The sequence below is a fragment of the Triturus cristatus genome, chromosome 1_2 (assembly GCF_964204655.1).
Source record: "Triturus cristatus chromosome 1_2, aTriCri1.1, whole genome shotgun sequence".
NCBI classification, from domain to species: Eukaryota; Metazoa; Chordata; class Amphibia; order Caudata; family Salamandridae; genus Triturus; species Triturus cristatus.
This window is the reverse complement of record NC_140580.1, coordinates 1,067,135,475-1,067,152,133: the sequence shown is the minus strand read 5'-3', so window position 1 is coordinate 1,067,152,133 and position 16,659 is coordinate 1,067,135,475. Positions and strand designations below refer to the sequence as shown.

At 46.1% G+C, this 16,659-nt stretch overlaps 1 protein-coding gene across 2 annotated transcripts in view; it reads right to left on the bottom strand.

The window, feature by feature from the left end:
- The window catches only part of LOC146868665 (noelin-like), a 147,445-nt gene that overhangs the window by 94,040 nt on the left and 36,746 nt on the right, over positions 1-16,659 (bottom strand). Inside the window, exon 1 of one of the 2 annotated variants that reach the window (XM_085612790.1) lies at positions 13,361-13,607. The exons of the other annotated variant lie outside the window; for it this stretch is intronic. Within the exon in view, the coding sequence (XP_085468916.1) occupies positions 13,361-13,426 (66 nt within the window). The 5' untranslated portion in view covers positions 13,427-13,607. Of the gene's footprint in view, positions 1-13,360; positions 13,608-16,659 lie in introns of those variants that run through there. 2 annotated transcript variants of the gene reach the window in all.

Genomic DNA, 16,659 nt, shown 5'->3' with positions numbered 1-16,659 from the left:
TATTTACAAGGTGGTGTTAAGCCCCTTTAAGTGGCTTATTGCCACCTTGTAAATAAGGCAAAGGGATTATCGCCACAGGAACCTCATAAAAAGTAATGTTCCTGTGGCGAAAGGGGGTTTGTAAATATGTCCCTTTATGTTTGTGGTAATGCCCTCCTACCAAACTAGCAGTAAACATTGGGGAAGTTCATTGATCTTCATCATTTCAACCTGAGTGAAATATTCACCTCTCCCTGAGTAGTTGAAATTAATGGAGGCTTGGGTATTGATGAATGGACTAGGCCACACTGCCTTTATTTAAAAAAAATTGTAATATCTCTTTACCCTTAAATTATATGGGCATATGTGAAAGATTGCTGGTGGTATCTCACATAGCTCGTCCTATTCCTCGGACACATAATTAGCACTTATTGTACTAAATATTTGGCATTAATATATTAGCTGACTATATTCATGTCAAAAGTATATTTCTGCTCTGGACCATTCAGCAAATTTTACGTTCCTCAGTTAATGTCATCTTTCTTCTCTCGCCTGGTCCCACATAGACATCACCCAGTATAATGGAGGGATTATCACGGTGTCCTCATGGGAACAGGTGGTCTACCTCTTCCCCCTGAAAATGCACACACACTCAATTGCAATTGGTGACCAGGGGGGCCGATTCACAGAACTAATCTGAGATAAGATCCTAAACTTACTACTTGTGGTATTCACAGAAGGCATTTAGTAGTAGTAAAGTTAGGATTCCTAACTTTACTACTGCTAAACTGAGATAAAATCTTAAACTTACTACTTGTGGTATTCACAGAAGGCATTTAGCAGTAGTAAAGTTAGGACTCCTAACTTTACTACTACTAAACTGAGATAAAATCTTAAACTTACTACTTGTGGTATTCACAGAAAGATATAGTAGTAGTAAAGTTAGGACTCCTAACTTTACTATTACTAAATGCCTTTTATGAATACCAAAAGTCATAATTTAGGATTTTGTCTCAGTTTAGTAGTAGTAAAGTTAGGAGTCCTAACTTTACTACTACTAAATGCCTTCTGTGAATAACAAAAGTAGTAAGTTTAGGATTTTATCTCAGATAATTTCTGTGAATCAGCCCCCAGAGTTGTATATTCTGCAGTTGCAAGGTCCCATCTTCTGTTTTTGTAGCCTCTCTGTTAAACCCCAGAAACCATCCAATTGAGGAATCTCAAATTCTCAACTCTTGCACCAGCATGGTTTGGAATAGTCCTGGGAAGAGCTTGCGGAGTTTCACTCCGTGGAATTCTGTGGAGTTACTGAAAAACTCAGCGAGATTCCTTGGAGTTCGGCGAGCGGGCGAAGTATGGTTTAGCCTAAACATCTGTGTCTTCATCTTTACGTATGTATTGGCAATGTGTGCTCGATGAATTTGGATACAAATTAAAAACATGGTGACCAGCATAGAAGAACTGTGATGGGAAAGTTTTGCGATCCCTACCAGAATTGCTGCTAGACTCCTCATCGTGACGGTTAATGTCTGATTTGATTTTAAAGTAGGACTAGTTTGAATAACCTGGGCGAGCATTGCACTGTGCCTGTCATTTGGACCTCGGCATCGGATGTGTCCCCACCCTCTCCTGGGTGCGAAGAAAACCTGCCCTTGGGGAAGCTGATAAGATACAGTGAGAATCCGCTGCAATTGCTCGTCTATAAAAAATACTTTTTTCTAGAGAACCGTCACCCAGCAGGGTTGCCCCTAAGTGGCATGCTTCATCATTGGGGTTCCACTCATTCCTCTATGGATTGAGGCATGCTGCAACTTGCGAGGTAGAAACCTGGCACTCACCCCACTGTGCCTATTCCATGATGGCTGCTGACATGTCCCAGTGCATGTTAATGTGACATGCTTGGTGTGGGAGTCACCCTTAGTTTCAGATGTCTCTTAAATCCGCACAATCCAGGCAACGGAGGTCCAAAAGTAGGCTGCTATGACCCTCAACATTCAGTGACATCCCGGGCTCTACAACAGCCCGTGCTGACGGACCTTGCTACAGAGGAACCCACCGATCTTGGCCCCGGTTAGGTGGCGGAACCGCTTAAGCAGTGGGTGTCCTCTGTATTGCTACTCAGGGGTCATGGTACTTCGACAGACAACACGCTAGTCCATAAAATCACCTTGGGCTCAGTGTGCTGTTGCTTCAGTCTGTTTATTTCTAAGGCGGCAAGATTTAGGAGGACACCCCTGAGTCGGCACTGAGGAAGTGGTATAGTGACAATTTCCTCCATCTCTCTCTATCATGCCTGACTGTTGATGCCAGTGACAAATGGTAGCAGTATGTCATGAAGCTCTATATCAACGACAAATTATTATTATTTGTATTATTATTATTTGCGTTCACAGGAAACAGATGGTGTAATGCACCTCAATACTTGAAGAGGAACTGATTAAAGAGTGCATCGGTTTTTGATGGTTTAATTTTTCTTCATCATGTTCTTTTAGAAGTAGCACAAATTAGTTTTCAAAGCCTAATTAGCATCTTTTATTAGGTAATGAACTCCATTTAGATGCACAGCACACCTATACAATGTAATAATTCCTAGATGGCTGCCTCGTATGTAGCAATTGTACAGGGCACACCAGCCACTTGATTTGGTTTATTTGGCGACAGTGCACTTCAAGCCTCCCTTTGAATTCAAAGCATCATTCACTTCGGACCCCCTTTTACCTTTAGGTGTTTCCCACTCTGTGTAAGTAGACTGCACTATCTCTCCCCTTCACTACTGCATATCGAGTGCACCTTGTCTACATCTTTGCCATCATTTTTGTACAACCTCCCACCAGGGGCGGCTGGTGAAATTTGAAAGTGGCAGGGCGTAAAATGATTGCAAAGAAAGCAAACGAACGTGTGAACAGTCGCAGGGGGGGGGGTCAAGCGCGGGGGGGCGCACGGGAGAATACATTTGAAATTAAGAGGAAAACTTACCCGACCGCCTCTGCTCCTGGTCCGCGTTGGCGCCTCTGCCCTCTTCAAACTGGTACAGCACGTCAGCACTGCAGTGGCAACCCCTCAGCCAATCCTGGCGCTGCTGCAGCGCCAGGATTGGCTGTGGGCACAGCCTACTCTTCGCCCGCCGCCTGCCCATTAGGAGACCGAGGGGCTCCTAATGGGCATGCGCAAGTCCGTGAAAACGCAAGTGCGCATGACTGGGCACGGGCTAAAAATTAGCTCACCATGCCCACTCATGCGCACTTGTGCTGCAGTGCTGCCTGGTCTGACAATGCATGTCAGTCAACATGATGCCGGACCGCCCACGGTCCGACGTCATGCTGACTGACATGCATTGTCAGTTCTCCCCACCCTCGGCGTCTCTGAACTTAAGTAAACTAAGTTCAGAGACACCGAGGGAGCTGCGGGCGCGGGCGGGTGCATGGGGGCGGGGGGGCAACGCCCCAACGCCCCAATGGACGCACCGTGCCTGCCTCCCACTGGTGGTGAACACCACTGATCGTGGAGCCACATACATTCCTGATCCTCTGACTGTTTTTCACCTTGATCCCACGCCCCACAAATGATGTCCCTGATGCCTGTACTTCCTGTATTCTTCTCAAACACTGGAACCATAAATAATTGTATTGCTGGCTGAAGGTTGCAGCATTTTGGACAAAATTCCATCAGTATGCTCTACTGTGAGATCTTTCATGGAGGCGTACAGAAACTGACCCTTAGTCTGTTCTACCTTCCTGTCAACCTTTAATGTAATTAATGATGCCTGTTGAGATCCTTAGGAGTTAATACTCTTCATTGGGGCGTGGTATGAAATGTCTGCAATACGCTACATCTGTTCAGAATGGTATAACTGGAACACAGGGATAAAACATGGAAAAATACAGTGCTTTTGAATTCATGCGCCCCTCCTCTAGGATCCCAGTGGGCTCGAGTTCCTCATTCTCTTTCACACTGCTGGAGGGCAATGCATCCCTTCAAAATGTTTGGAAACTCATGAACAGACATAGTAATCTGTACTTTTCACCTATCCATAAACCACAAACTACTGTCAACCTCCCCTTGATTAAGCTGCTTCATCATTCCTTCTTGGCTTCATTCCCTGACCTTTTGGGGTGCACAACCATCTATTGCATTATAGCCCACCGCTGAGGACTATACCAATTGTTAAATGCCTTGAGCCTGCGTGATTGGTCTGAGCCACAGGGAGAGAGCCTTTTAACAACCTATAGCCCAAGACAGAAGGGCTATAAGAACATTCCACCCACAAAGAGTAGAATGTTCTAAACTAATGAGGAAAACAGAAGGACAAACATTGGAATGCTGGCTCAAAAGCCCTATGCCAGCCCATTATTATCCCAGAGACACTTCATAGTCTTTAATGGAGCTCCCAGCATTGCAATGTTTTCATGGTGTATACTTCCCAGAGAAGCACTTGCCTTTTCCTTTTACCTCCTTCTTGTCCTGTGTACATTCTCGTTTCCAATCACTCCCTTCTGAACATTACGTTCCTCTAAATCAATTTTAGATATCACAGCCGCTACAGTGTTTTCGATGCCGAACGATGTCGTCCCATGGATTTTCAGATCTTTTGGAACCTGGGCATATGCTTTAACTGGAGTCCTAGTTTTCCTTTCCTCTAAACTTAACCTGTGCAGGGTTTGAAGATCCCAACAAGTTCCTTTTCCTACCTTCACCAAGTTGCCCGTCCTATAAAGGTATTACAAAGGGGACGTTACTACTTATAGGTCACAATTTTAATTGGGTACGTTACCACTTATAGGACACGATATATATAATCTGACTCCCAGCCCTACTTTCCAGTCCATCTTCCTTCCCATCCCCAAACTTACATACCTTCTGTTCCCATTACCATCATGCCTTTAGACATGGAAAGAAAGCTCTGAAACATTTATGCCACATCTCCGGATTGTCCATAAGTACATCTCAGATAGCACAACAGCTTGCTCCATCTTCTCCAACAGGGAAAGATGGTTCGCCAGGTATTCACTTCTCAACTCAGCTGATTGTATTAGAGGACAAAGCTCAAAATTCAAGTCCTTGAAAAAGGTACGAGAAATTGAGAGGGTCCCCCCTTACAGTGCACTGACGGCGCACCCACTGGTTTGGTAATTCTGCTAAGTGCAACCACTTAATGCAGTACTGATGGGGCTCCAACGAGGAGCCTGGCACTTTACAGAGAACATTGTCATTGCAGCAGGAGCATCCTCATAAGTGTATGTAAGGTGCAGCTCAGACCAGATTATAAGGGTCAGACTGAATTAGGACAGCACTAAACTGCATACCATGCAAGTATTTGTTCTTTGTTAATGATACATACATGACCACAACTTACACTAGGTGAGAAAGTGATTTGCCGGAAATCTGAAACTTTTTTTGTTCAAAATTCAAAAAATTGAATTAGAAGCCAATTCTTTAGGTTTTAATGTCAACAAGCTAGGCAACGGATCACATCTTGGAAAGCAAGCTAGGCAACGGATCACATCTTGGAAAGCAAGCTAGGCAACGGATCACATCTTGGAAAGCAAGCTAGGCAACGGATCACATCTTGGAAAACAAGCTAGGCAACGGATCACATCTTGGAAAACAAGCTAGGCAACGGATCACATCTTGGAAAACAAGCTAGGCAACGGATCACATCTTGGAAAACAAGCTAGGCAACGGATCACATCTTGGAAAGCAAGCTAGGCAACGGATCACATCTTGGAAAGCAAGCTAGGCAACGGATCACATCTTGGAAAACAAGCTAGGCAACGGATCACATCTTGGAAAACAAGCTAGGCAACGGATCACATCTTGGAAAACAAGCTAGGCAACGGATCACATCTTGGAAAACAAGCTAGGCCACATCTTGGAAAACAAGCTAGGCAACGGATCACATCTTGGAAAGCAAGCTAGGCAACGGATCACATCTTGGAAAGCAAGCTAGGCAACGGATCACATCTTGGAAAGCAAGCTAGGCAGCGGATCACATCTTGGAAAGCAAGCTAGGCAGCGGATCACATCTTGGAAGACAGATCTGGTGTCATTTTTGGGAAGTGTAATATCATAACCATAGTTCATCTGTATTCAGAAAAGAAACCAAAGTCACACTTGCAAGTTCTTTCAGAGGGTATGAACGGTTCATTTTTATGAATGTGCTTTGATTGCCAAGGTTTGAAGGGGTATTCGTTTCTTGGTTTCTTTATGAGGACAACTGGTGAAATGAAGTCCTTGTTGTTCTCAAAAACATTGTTTGATCTTGAACAAATTGCTGTTTCACACTGGAGATAAAGTCTAGACCTCTAACTTGCTTCAAGACACAAATTAAAGCGATCCATAGACTGACGCGTTGTGTGATTCTGTGCCATGCCTTTACTTGGGCTTGTCACAGAGCCATGAAGTTAGGAACATGCATGAAATCCAATGCAATGTTCCTTTTTTGCACCAAGTTGTGTGCCTCGATGAAGAAAAAGGGGGAAATGGTAAACAGGTGAAATGTGCAAATCAACGCGGAGAGGAGACTTCTCAGAAACAGTGATCTGCTTCTGCACCTTGATTTGAAGACCCTGCTTTCGTAGTGTTTGTTTTCTGGTAAACCTCCTATAACAAGAGCCAATTGTGTTTTTTTCCCAGATAGATAAATCCATGAACTCAGAAGAGCGCCCTTCAGGAGCTGATCCAACTGATCCTGGGATAAGGACAGGACATCTGCAATCTTCACTCACCCTGGGGCCAAACTCAAGGTAAAAATGGAGCTCTCAGAGGTTTTATAAGTGAGCCAGAAGCACCATGCATAGGAATCTGACCCCACTAACCCACTGACACACCCTGAGATATATGCCTTGGCATCAGGACCCGTGTTATGATTTTGTCCTGAACCCTGGTTAACAAAAGCTACATTTGCTATGCGATGAGGACACCCGCTAACGCCTCTCCCACAGTGATGAGTGGACCAAATCTGCTTTCTCTTTCGTAGCGCTTTGGCCCTCATTACAATTTCTACAGTACTGGAGGGGTGTAAACTAGGCCTCGAAGAAATTAAAATTTCAATTTGTGTAATTTAGTGGATTTTGCATTATACTTACCTCATGAATTTTACAAAATTACCCCGTCACGCCACTTCGAGTTATTATGCACCATTCATTGTAAAAATGTACTGCAACCACATAATTTGCACCAATAATTTGCTTCAATTGCATGGGAGCACCAGAAAGCAAACATCTGATGTTTGTGGTGCTTTTTGTCGAAAGACATCCTTGTGCCAACAATTGACACGAGGAAGCCTTTGGCACTAAAATATAGCATGAAATGATAGATGTGTCTTTTGGATAATAATGCATATTTTCCCATAATTTTGCGTGACCATGCGAAAGCAAATTACACAAAATTTACACACCCCTAGTGCAAACTCCGCAACAATATTTATTCGCGCCATGCAGCAACAACCAAAAGTAATGTGCAATTTCAAGATAAACCCATTGGAATGGGAACAACAATGCAGCCACAGTTCTACCAAGCTTAAAACTGCAAGGAAATCCCCATTCCATGGAGTTTAACCCTCACATTTACCTCCTGCTCTGTGCAGGTTGTAAGTGGGAGCAGGGGCTTCTGTGTGAAATGGGGTGCAGAGACAGGCGTGGAGAAGGTACTAAAAGGAAGGCGAAGAAGCGTCGTGGCAAGGGTTTTCACTTGCCAGAAAAGGAAGTCTGGCACGGTGGGGATGAGGCTTAACATGTGCTATAGGTAACCGATTTAACTGTACTGAATTTATTAGCCTTAGGAAGGTGAAAGGATGAGTTGGCTTTGGTGGTCTTCAAATGGGTGGTCTTCAGGTCACATCAGATGTCAACAGGAAGCTCTCAACTTGCTGAGGCACTGAGCTAGGTGGTGGGTTGACTGCAGATACCTTTGAGGTGGCAGCGAATTCTGACGTGCCTGTTCAAAGGCACCTAAAATATGTCTGCTTATTATTGTTAGACTATTGGGTGTACTTATATTACAGTAGCTGGCTGTCCTTCTGCAGTCTGTAATAATATTAATAATAATATCATCAGCATAATCAATCATCATCATCATCCTAATGAGTATTTGTATTACTGTTGATGGTATTAGGATTATTTTAGCAGTAGTAGCAGTAGTAGTAGTAGCAGTAGTAGCAGTAGTAATAAACATAGGTGCTGCTATGTTACTTTAACTATTGTTATTATAATTGTTATAGTTGTTTTTGTTCTTGTTGTTTAGTTGTTCTAGTTGACATTGCTGCTGTTGTGAATATTATTATTATTATTTTGTTGTTGATTTTGGTTTTTGTTGTTGCTGTGATTATGATGATTATTATTATGATTATTGTTGTTGTTGCTTGCAACAATCATAATGGGGCATGGAAAGGGATACACATTGTCAGAAAACAGATTGAAAGGCTATGGTCCTTTGTTCAACCCCCTTAGCCTATGCTGTGCCAGTGCCCAAAGCAGATCCCACGCTAACCACCTAAACTACCTATCCCAGTGTCCTAGGCTGATCACCCACAACCATGTGTCCTAGTGCCCCAGGCTGACCACCCACAGCCACCTGTCCCAGGGCCCTCACCAGATCCTACGCTTACCAACTGCAGCCACCTGTCCCTGTGCTCCATGCTGACCACCTGCAGCCACCTGCTCCAGTGCCCTCAGCAGATCCAACGCTGGCCACCCGCAGCCACCTGTCCCTGTGCCCTCAGCATGTCCCATGCTGACCACCTGCAACCCCCTGTCACAGTGTCCCACACTGACCACCCAAAGCCAACTGTCCCAGAGCATTCAGCAAGTCTCATGCTGACCATCTGCAGCCAACTGCTCCAGTGCCCCACGCTGACCACCCGCAGCCACCTGCCCCAGTGCCACACGCTGGCCACCAGCATCCACATGCACCAGTGCCCCACACTGACCATTCGCAGCCACCTGCCCCAGTGCCCCATGCTGACCACCCACAGCCACCTGCCCCAGTGCCCCACACTGACCACCAGCAGCCACATGTACCAGTGCCCTCAGCAGGTCCCAAAATGACCACCCACAGCCACCTGTCCCAGTGCCCCATTTTGACCAACCGCAGACACCTGCGCCAGTTCCCCACACTGACCACCAGCAGCCACATGTATCAATGCCCTCAGCAGGTCCCAGAATGGCCAACCACAGCCACCTGTCCCAGTGCCCCACGGTGGCCACCAGCAACCACATGTACCAGTGCCCTCAGCAGGTCCCATGCTGACCACCCACAGCCACCTGCCCCAGTGCCCCACACTGACCGCCAGCAGCCACATGTACCAGTGCCCTCAGCAGGTCCCAGAATGACCTGCCGCAGCCACCTGTCCCGTTGCCCCATGCTGACCACCCACAGCCACCTGCCCCAGTCCCCACACTGACCACCAGCAGCCACATGTAGCAGTGCCCTCAGCAGGTCCCAAAATGACCACCCACAGCCACCTGTCCCAGTGCCCCATGCTGACCACCCGCAGCCACCTGCCCAAGTTCCCCACACTGACCACAAGCAGCCACATGTACCAGTGCCCTCAGCAGGTCCCATGCTGACCACCCGCAGCCACCTGCCCCAGTGCCCCACACTGACCACCAGCAGTCACATGTACCAGTGCCCTCAGCAGGTCCCAGAACGACCTGCCGCAGCCACCTGTCCCAGTGTCCCATGCTGACCACCCGTAGCCACCTGCCCCAGTGCCCCACGCTGACCACCAGCAGCCACATGTACCAGTGCCCTCAGCAAGTCCCAGAATGACCTGTCGCAGCCACCTGTCCCAGTGTCCCATGCTGATCACCTGCAGCCACCTGCCACAGTGCCCCACACTGACCTCCATCAGCCACATGTACCAGTGCCCTCAGCAGGCCCCAGAATGACCACCCGCAGCCACCTGCCCCAGTGCCCCACACTGGCCACCAGCAGCCACATGTATCAGTGCCCTCAGCAGGTCCCATGCTGACCACCCGCAGCCACCTGTCCCAGTGCCCCAGACTGACCACCAGCAGCCACCTTCCCCAGTGCCCCACACTGGACACCCACTGCCAACTGTCCCAGTGCCCTCAGCAGGTCCCACAATAGCCACCACAACCACCTGTCCCAGTGCCCCATGCTGACTGCCAATCTCAGCCACCCGCCCCACTCACCTCTTTCGAAATTCATTACGGTGGAAAACAATAATGTTTTCTGAGGTGCCCATGGCAGGTACTTGCCTCTCTCCAAAGAGTCCTGGAACCCCCAGATTAGGTAATATTGCAAGGGTGCATTGGGCCGCCTTTTGGGCTAATGGGTTTCAAACCATGCACTTACCTGCGGCTGGTGTGGAAATGCACTAATCTTCATTATAGCGGGTAGTGTGTGGGGGAGGTGACATGGGGTAGGGACTTAGTAACTCTGGAAACACCTTCACTGTTACAATAAATGTGACCGGTCGAGATTATGCTAGCGTTGTAAAAGCCATATATGATACACTAGCATGACTTAACATAGAGCGTGTGTGCTTGTGAGTGCAAGTGTGTATCTGTGTGTGTGTATGTGCATGTCGACAGTGGAAGGGTATACTGAACCTATGGGAAGGCTTCTTGCCTTTATCTGCACAGGTCCATATTTACATACACTAAAGATGTCAATATTATATAGAAAGAGCGGGAAATGTATAGGCTATATGAGAAGAAAAAAATGATCCCAGGACTCTCTGATAGGGGTGACTGTAGATGCATGTATACAGGTGTGTGTGTATGAATGTCTACCTGTGTTTATGTGAGTACATTTGTACGGAGACTATGACAAAGAGAGAGAGAGAGAGAGATAGAGTAAAAACCATAGAGTGAGAAGAGAAGAGAGGAGGGGAGAAGGAGAGTATGTGTGAGAGAGAGAACTGAGAAAAAGAGACAGTGGAGACCTTCAAAGAGACAGAGTGCGAGTCAGATCGAAGGTGATGAGAGGTTCAAACAAACAGAGAGTGTGAGTGAGAGAGACAGAAAGGAAGACAGTGTGTAAGAGAGGGAATCACAGAAAGAGAGAGAGAGCGAGAGGGAAAGAGGAAGAAGGAGAGAGGAAAAATGTGTGTGTGTGAGGAAGAACAAGATGGAGAGAAAGGGACTGTGAAATGGAAAGGCAATGTTTTGGATAGAATGGTAGTCGGAAATATAGAAGGTGGGGGATAGATAAAGTGAGAGGGAGAGAGAGAGCGAAAGCACGAGACAGACTCTGAAAGAGAGACACAGTGAGCGACTCAGAAAAACGAGGGCGTGAAGCGAACATTTCAGGCATTATGGTCCTATAACTGCATATGGGATATTAGAGACAAGGTCAATCCCGAGACCAGAACTATGATGGCTCTTGATTGTCACTAGGACTATGAGATAGCATAATGGGACCACATGAAAAAAAAAATTAAGATAACTTTTATAAGAAATTAACAATAAAATATTCTTTTTGGGGGTCTCCATAGGTTGAAATACCGCTATTTGCAGGGATGACGTCATGCGTATGAAATACAGGCCTTACAACTTCTGGCATTTGCAGAATAATATTAAAGAATAAGTCAATAATTGACACAGATAAGGACAAGGTCGTCCATGGAGAGAGGCTGTGTGATCCGAGTTGTGCTTTGTCAGTGATCAGCAGTGTGATGGTAGAATGCCTTCTTGTGTCCACGTACTGTTTGTGCTAGATGACTTTTCCAGACAGTAATACACGAATTGGTTAATCTATTACAACTCCTGTTGACAATACAATGCATAAGGTATAGATAAGGACGTAGAGCGGCTTATTTGGTCCGCAGAACATCTAATTCTGTTTTATAGAAAATAACAATATATTTTGTAGGGCGTCACTACAATGGAAGCTTTTATGAAGCATTCCCCTCTGCAACACATAAAAGTAACATTTCGTGTATTCGAGTGTGTACGTCCTTTCCTCTGATGTATGCATGCATGTTATGCAAATAAATGCATGTACAAAAGATATAAAAGAAAAACAGGAACATATAATAAAACCTCATAATGTCCAAAGTTATCTTTCATGTAATGTCTTATTATAAAGTAGAGCCTAATACAGAGTGTAATGCCAGCAAAATCCCAAACGTGCATTTGCCGTAGGGAGTGCTAACCACAATTACTGTCTTTGCCCGCCCCCCATCACCACTGGTTTTTATATTGCCCAGACCCAGTCTTATTTCAGGGATGGCTGACCCTTTTCAGTGCCACCAGAAAGGAGAACATTGTCTGAAAATGCCACACAAAAATGTTGAAGATTGGTGCTAGGCTTCTAGGAGCTGATATCTAGTGATAAAGCACCCAAGGGGGAACGGTCGCAGCTTTCCCACTTGGCCTAATTGTGTCATCCTGGGCACTTAATTGGTGTATGCCTCAGTAGATTTATTTAAATATATGGGAGCGCCTAGAAAGAGGATGAAACGCAAGGGCGGGGCGTTGTGTGCAAACGGCACAGTTGCGTTTGGCATTGGAATTGTTGCTTAATTGGGCCAGGCAGGGGAACTGGAGGTCACGCATGTCCTGGACGCCTTGCAAATGGTACCTGTGTCTGAATAAACAAGATAGCTGATGTCCCTTGGGGACCCCTTCAGGCATCCTTCAAGGAAGGGCACCTGAGCTGCGCTGCGGCCACCTTTGTGTCTAAGAAGCTACGAGATTAACAACTCGCAGCTACAACAACTAAATCCACAGAGTGCCCTTTGGCTCCCGACCTACAGAGGCACCTGCAACTTTGAATGACATATCATTTGGAGAGGGTGTATGAAGGCAAGGGGACTGGGGCATTAGCTGTGGGTACCACGTCCTGTTCCCACATACCCTCCTTGCCTTTGTACGGTCTGTGTATTGATGGTGTTTCTAGCGCTCGGAGCCGGAACCGGGCCAGCAGAGCTCTGCACACCAGTTTAGAAGAGGCACACAGAAGAGGGATGGGAAAGCGAAAGGCACGTATTATTGCCAGACGGAGCGAGTTAGGTCGATCAGTCTCCTCTCCTGTCTTGTACAGCGCCTGGTGGTGGCATTGCAGCGCTAAACAAACCTCCCGCTCTATCCCGTAGACTCGTTCACTGCTTTTTCTTACAGCACGCAGAGGCAACACTGCAGCGCTACATAACCCTCCAGAGTGATGGCTTCATAGGGCTGCCCACATCCACCCTGTCCACTCATTGTGATTTTCTTTCATCCAGCGCCCACAGGAAGAGTCGCAGCACTAAATCAAGCCCCACTCCTTTATGTCATTCATTCTTTTGATCTCTGTTGCAGCGCCTAGCAGCGGCAAAACAGCGCTATATAACCGGCCGCAGCATCCGCTCGAACCATCTCTCCGGCCGCATAACACACACATGCGCCCCTAGAGATGCTGCCGGCAGACCTACTTGAGTAAGTTCAGTGCCCATCAGGATGAGGAGGAAGAGGCTGACGATCTTGCTTGCAGATGGCATTGCTCACTGCCAGACCGAGCCCTGGTCCCCTCCAAGGCTTCTCCCTTCTCTTCTTCTTCGTCCTCTTCTCTCCTCCTCCAGCCGGCGCCCTCTTCTCTGTCCTGCCTCCCTTGACGCCTTTTCAGCAGCCCGAGGAGGCAAGGTGAGAAACTGGCTTCGTGATGCCTCCCCTTAGCATATTTATTGTATTTATTGAAATGTATGTTTTAGGTACTATGTTTGTGTCTTTTATGATTGTATTTTTTTTTTTTTTTTTAAATCGAATAAAGACTGATTGATTGATTGATTGATTGATTGATATTTATTGTGTCCCAGTTTCTCTCTCCGCCCGGGCTTTTTGTCTCTTTTCCTTCCGTGTATTGTTTCTTTCTTCAATGGCTTCCCTGGTGATGGAAATGCATTTGCACGCGGCGTCGATGGATCAAGGCGGAGAGAATGAGCTTGCCACTGCCAAAAGTTTGCCTTTAAAAAAATGAGGGGCTTGGAAGAGGGAGTTAAAACAAGCATTGGCATAGCCAATAGGTCTCGCCTTTGGGACCTTATAAGTGTTTAGCCATGCAACAGTTAATGTTACTGCACCAAGGATATTGTGCTGGATAACTAAACACTTAAACCGTCCCAAAGTCGAGACCTATTGGCTATGCCAATGCTTGTTAGCATTTGAGTGTGATTATAGAGGTATGGGCGAAACCGTTTAGGGCCGTTCCGTCCAGAATTTGATGGCCTGTGGTGTTGAAAGCACTGCTAGATAACAAGGGTATAAGAAGTCGGGAATGGGCACAAGTGAAGGGTATGACATGAAATTCCAAATGTCAAAATCATAAAATGTGTGATTTAAGATATGGATGTCGTTTAAGAACAAATGTGTTATCGAAAGTAGTAAAATAAACTTTTACTAAACTCACCTTGGTGAAACTGCAACGATTGCTGCTGCTTATTGAGGAGCATAAGGGCTGGTACCCAGCTAATGCCCCGTGCGCTCATTGAGAAAAGTGTGGGGTGGCCAGCAATATCAAAGGAGAGGCAGAACGATCTAAGAGTATGAGCATAGACAAGAACAGAGGAGAGGATAGGATAGTGGAATGAAGGGTCCCGAACACAGGAGAGGGTTGAGTAGTCGGTTACAGGACAGGCAGTCAGTGCGAAGGGAAACGCAGGGGAAACTGTTGGATGAAAGAGGCAAAGATTTGATGAAGGGAGGACGAAATGGTTACAGGGGGTGCACAGGGTGGATTAGCTACTTTCATAAGAGGAAACGTTTGTTAGGAGGATGTTGTGTTAAATCGTAATAATGTAACTGCGCAGGGTTGAGGCGAGTGAGGACTTGAGCACTGTGGACTAATTATAGTGTTAATCTTGGAGCAGATGTAGCAGGGTGAAGTCATGAGCAGGTAAGGATGAACAATAGAATACTGATAATTGAAGATGATGGAGAGAGTAAAGAGCTGAAGGTTTGCACAGAGCGCTTGTGGATGGTGAGGTAATGAGGTCCTGGAAATAGATAGATTTGACACCTCCTAGATAATTATGCAGTGTATGAAGGGCTTGCTTATTAACCAAGAAGTTAGCAGTGAATATGTGCTTTCGCCATTTATGTACTGCTGCCCTCATTTACTGTTATGCGCTCTTATTTCAATTGTAATTCATGGCTGAGGCCTATCTTTGGTACAAGGTGGATAATGAAGCAGTTGTATGAGCTGTAGTGCAAGACTGAAGTGAGGTCTTTATGAAGATCACGTGGAAAGCAGTGAGAGCAGTGGGGTCCTGTTTTCTACAGCAGATGGGTACATGAGAGAGCGATCTACAAGGAGGCGAACTGATTTGCATGTGAAATGTGTGATGTCAGATGGAGCGATGATGGGTTTAGATTTGGATAAAGTGTTTGAAATTAGCATAAAATTGAGTGGTTTACCTTGCTTGTGGGTGGGATTAAGGAAGGTGTCATTTGAGGAGTGATCAGACAGAAGTGGAGACACTGCCGAAAGCATCAGTAGAATATTTTGGCAAGTTATGGTCACACCAGTGAAAGCAGAATCGTTTGGTGAAGGCAATAAATAGGTGTGTAGCATACTTTCCGCCAGCTGTAACTGACAGCCATTACTATATAGTTACAGAGACAAATGCGTTTCCAGATGTTTGGAATGAAAGAGGCTTATGGTGCGAGTCCTAATGAGAAAACATCTTGTCATCCATAATAAAACACTGACCAAGGAGAGTAAGATCACATAGGTATGCTTTACTAAGGTAATACCTAAAACAAAACAAATGTTAGATTGGTTTTGAAACAACAGTAAAATCATGAGTCTGAGTCTTAGGACCTGGAAGGCCAGTGCAATCAGGAGTGAAATACGGACAGTATTGGAGCATGCTAGTATAAACTATGTTCAGGATCCTTTGAGACACCTTTAAAAATACATTTTAATACAAGTAAAAGGGATAGCTCCTTTCCGCTCCTAAAGCGTCTTTTTTAACGCAGAACAAAATGCTGTATGGTGCTCTGTAAAACACGGTAGCGCCACCTGGTGTATTTCATGCAATACGGCCCCAGAAATGTTCTGCCAAATGCAATGGATCTCCGTCACATAAACAAAGGCAATAAAAATCAAACATCAAAGCGGCGAAAGTGAAAGTAATCGAGCAGGGCATCAAAGGGCTGGGTGAGAAGGGAGGGGGGAATGCAAGGGTCAAAGCGGCTAAAGTGAAAGAAGCTATAGAGAAGGGAGGGGGGAGTGGGAGCAGCTGTGCACGTGCATGTGATCGTGCACTCAAGGTTTAGGCCAGCCAAAAGACTGTGGGTAGCACTTTGAAAATCCCACATACAAAATGTCTCTTCGAGCTTTTGGCTCAGCGAGACCTAAAAAGAGGAGTGCGGTGGCTACCAGGGATGCAGCTTGCAAAAAAGGTACCACCGCTGTATCCTTAGAGGACTGATTTCCTGCCAGCCAATCTGGAGATGTAAGACAGAGCCTCATTGGCCATTGTACCCTTTCAGCAGATTGGCCACTGTGTGTTGTTGTTCTCCCCCCGTCACCACCACCCCCGCACAGTGTGGCTTCTGCACTTGCCGGGTATTGATGATAAAGCTGCTTCCTGATTGGTCCGCGGTGAGGTTTGGATTTCCACCCCAGTGCTGCTCTGTGAGCATCTCCCGAGGATGTGTTGGTGCAGAGGATGCTGAATAGAGGAAGGATGAGGAGAGGGTACCAGGGAGGCCGCGCGAGCAAGACTTTGAG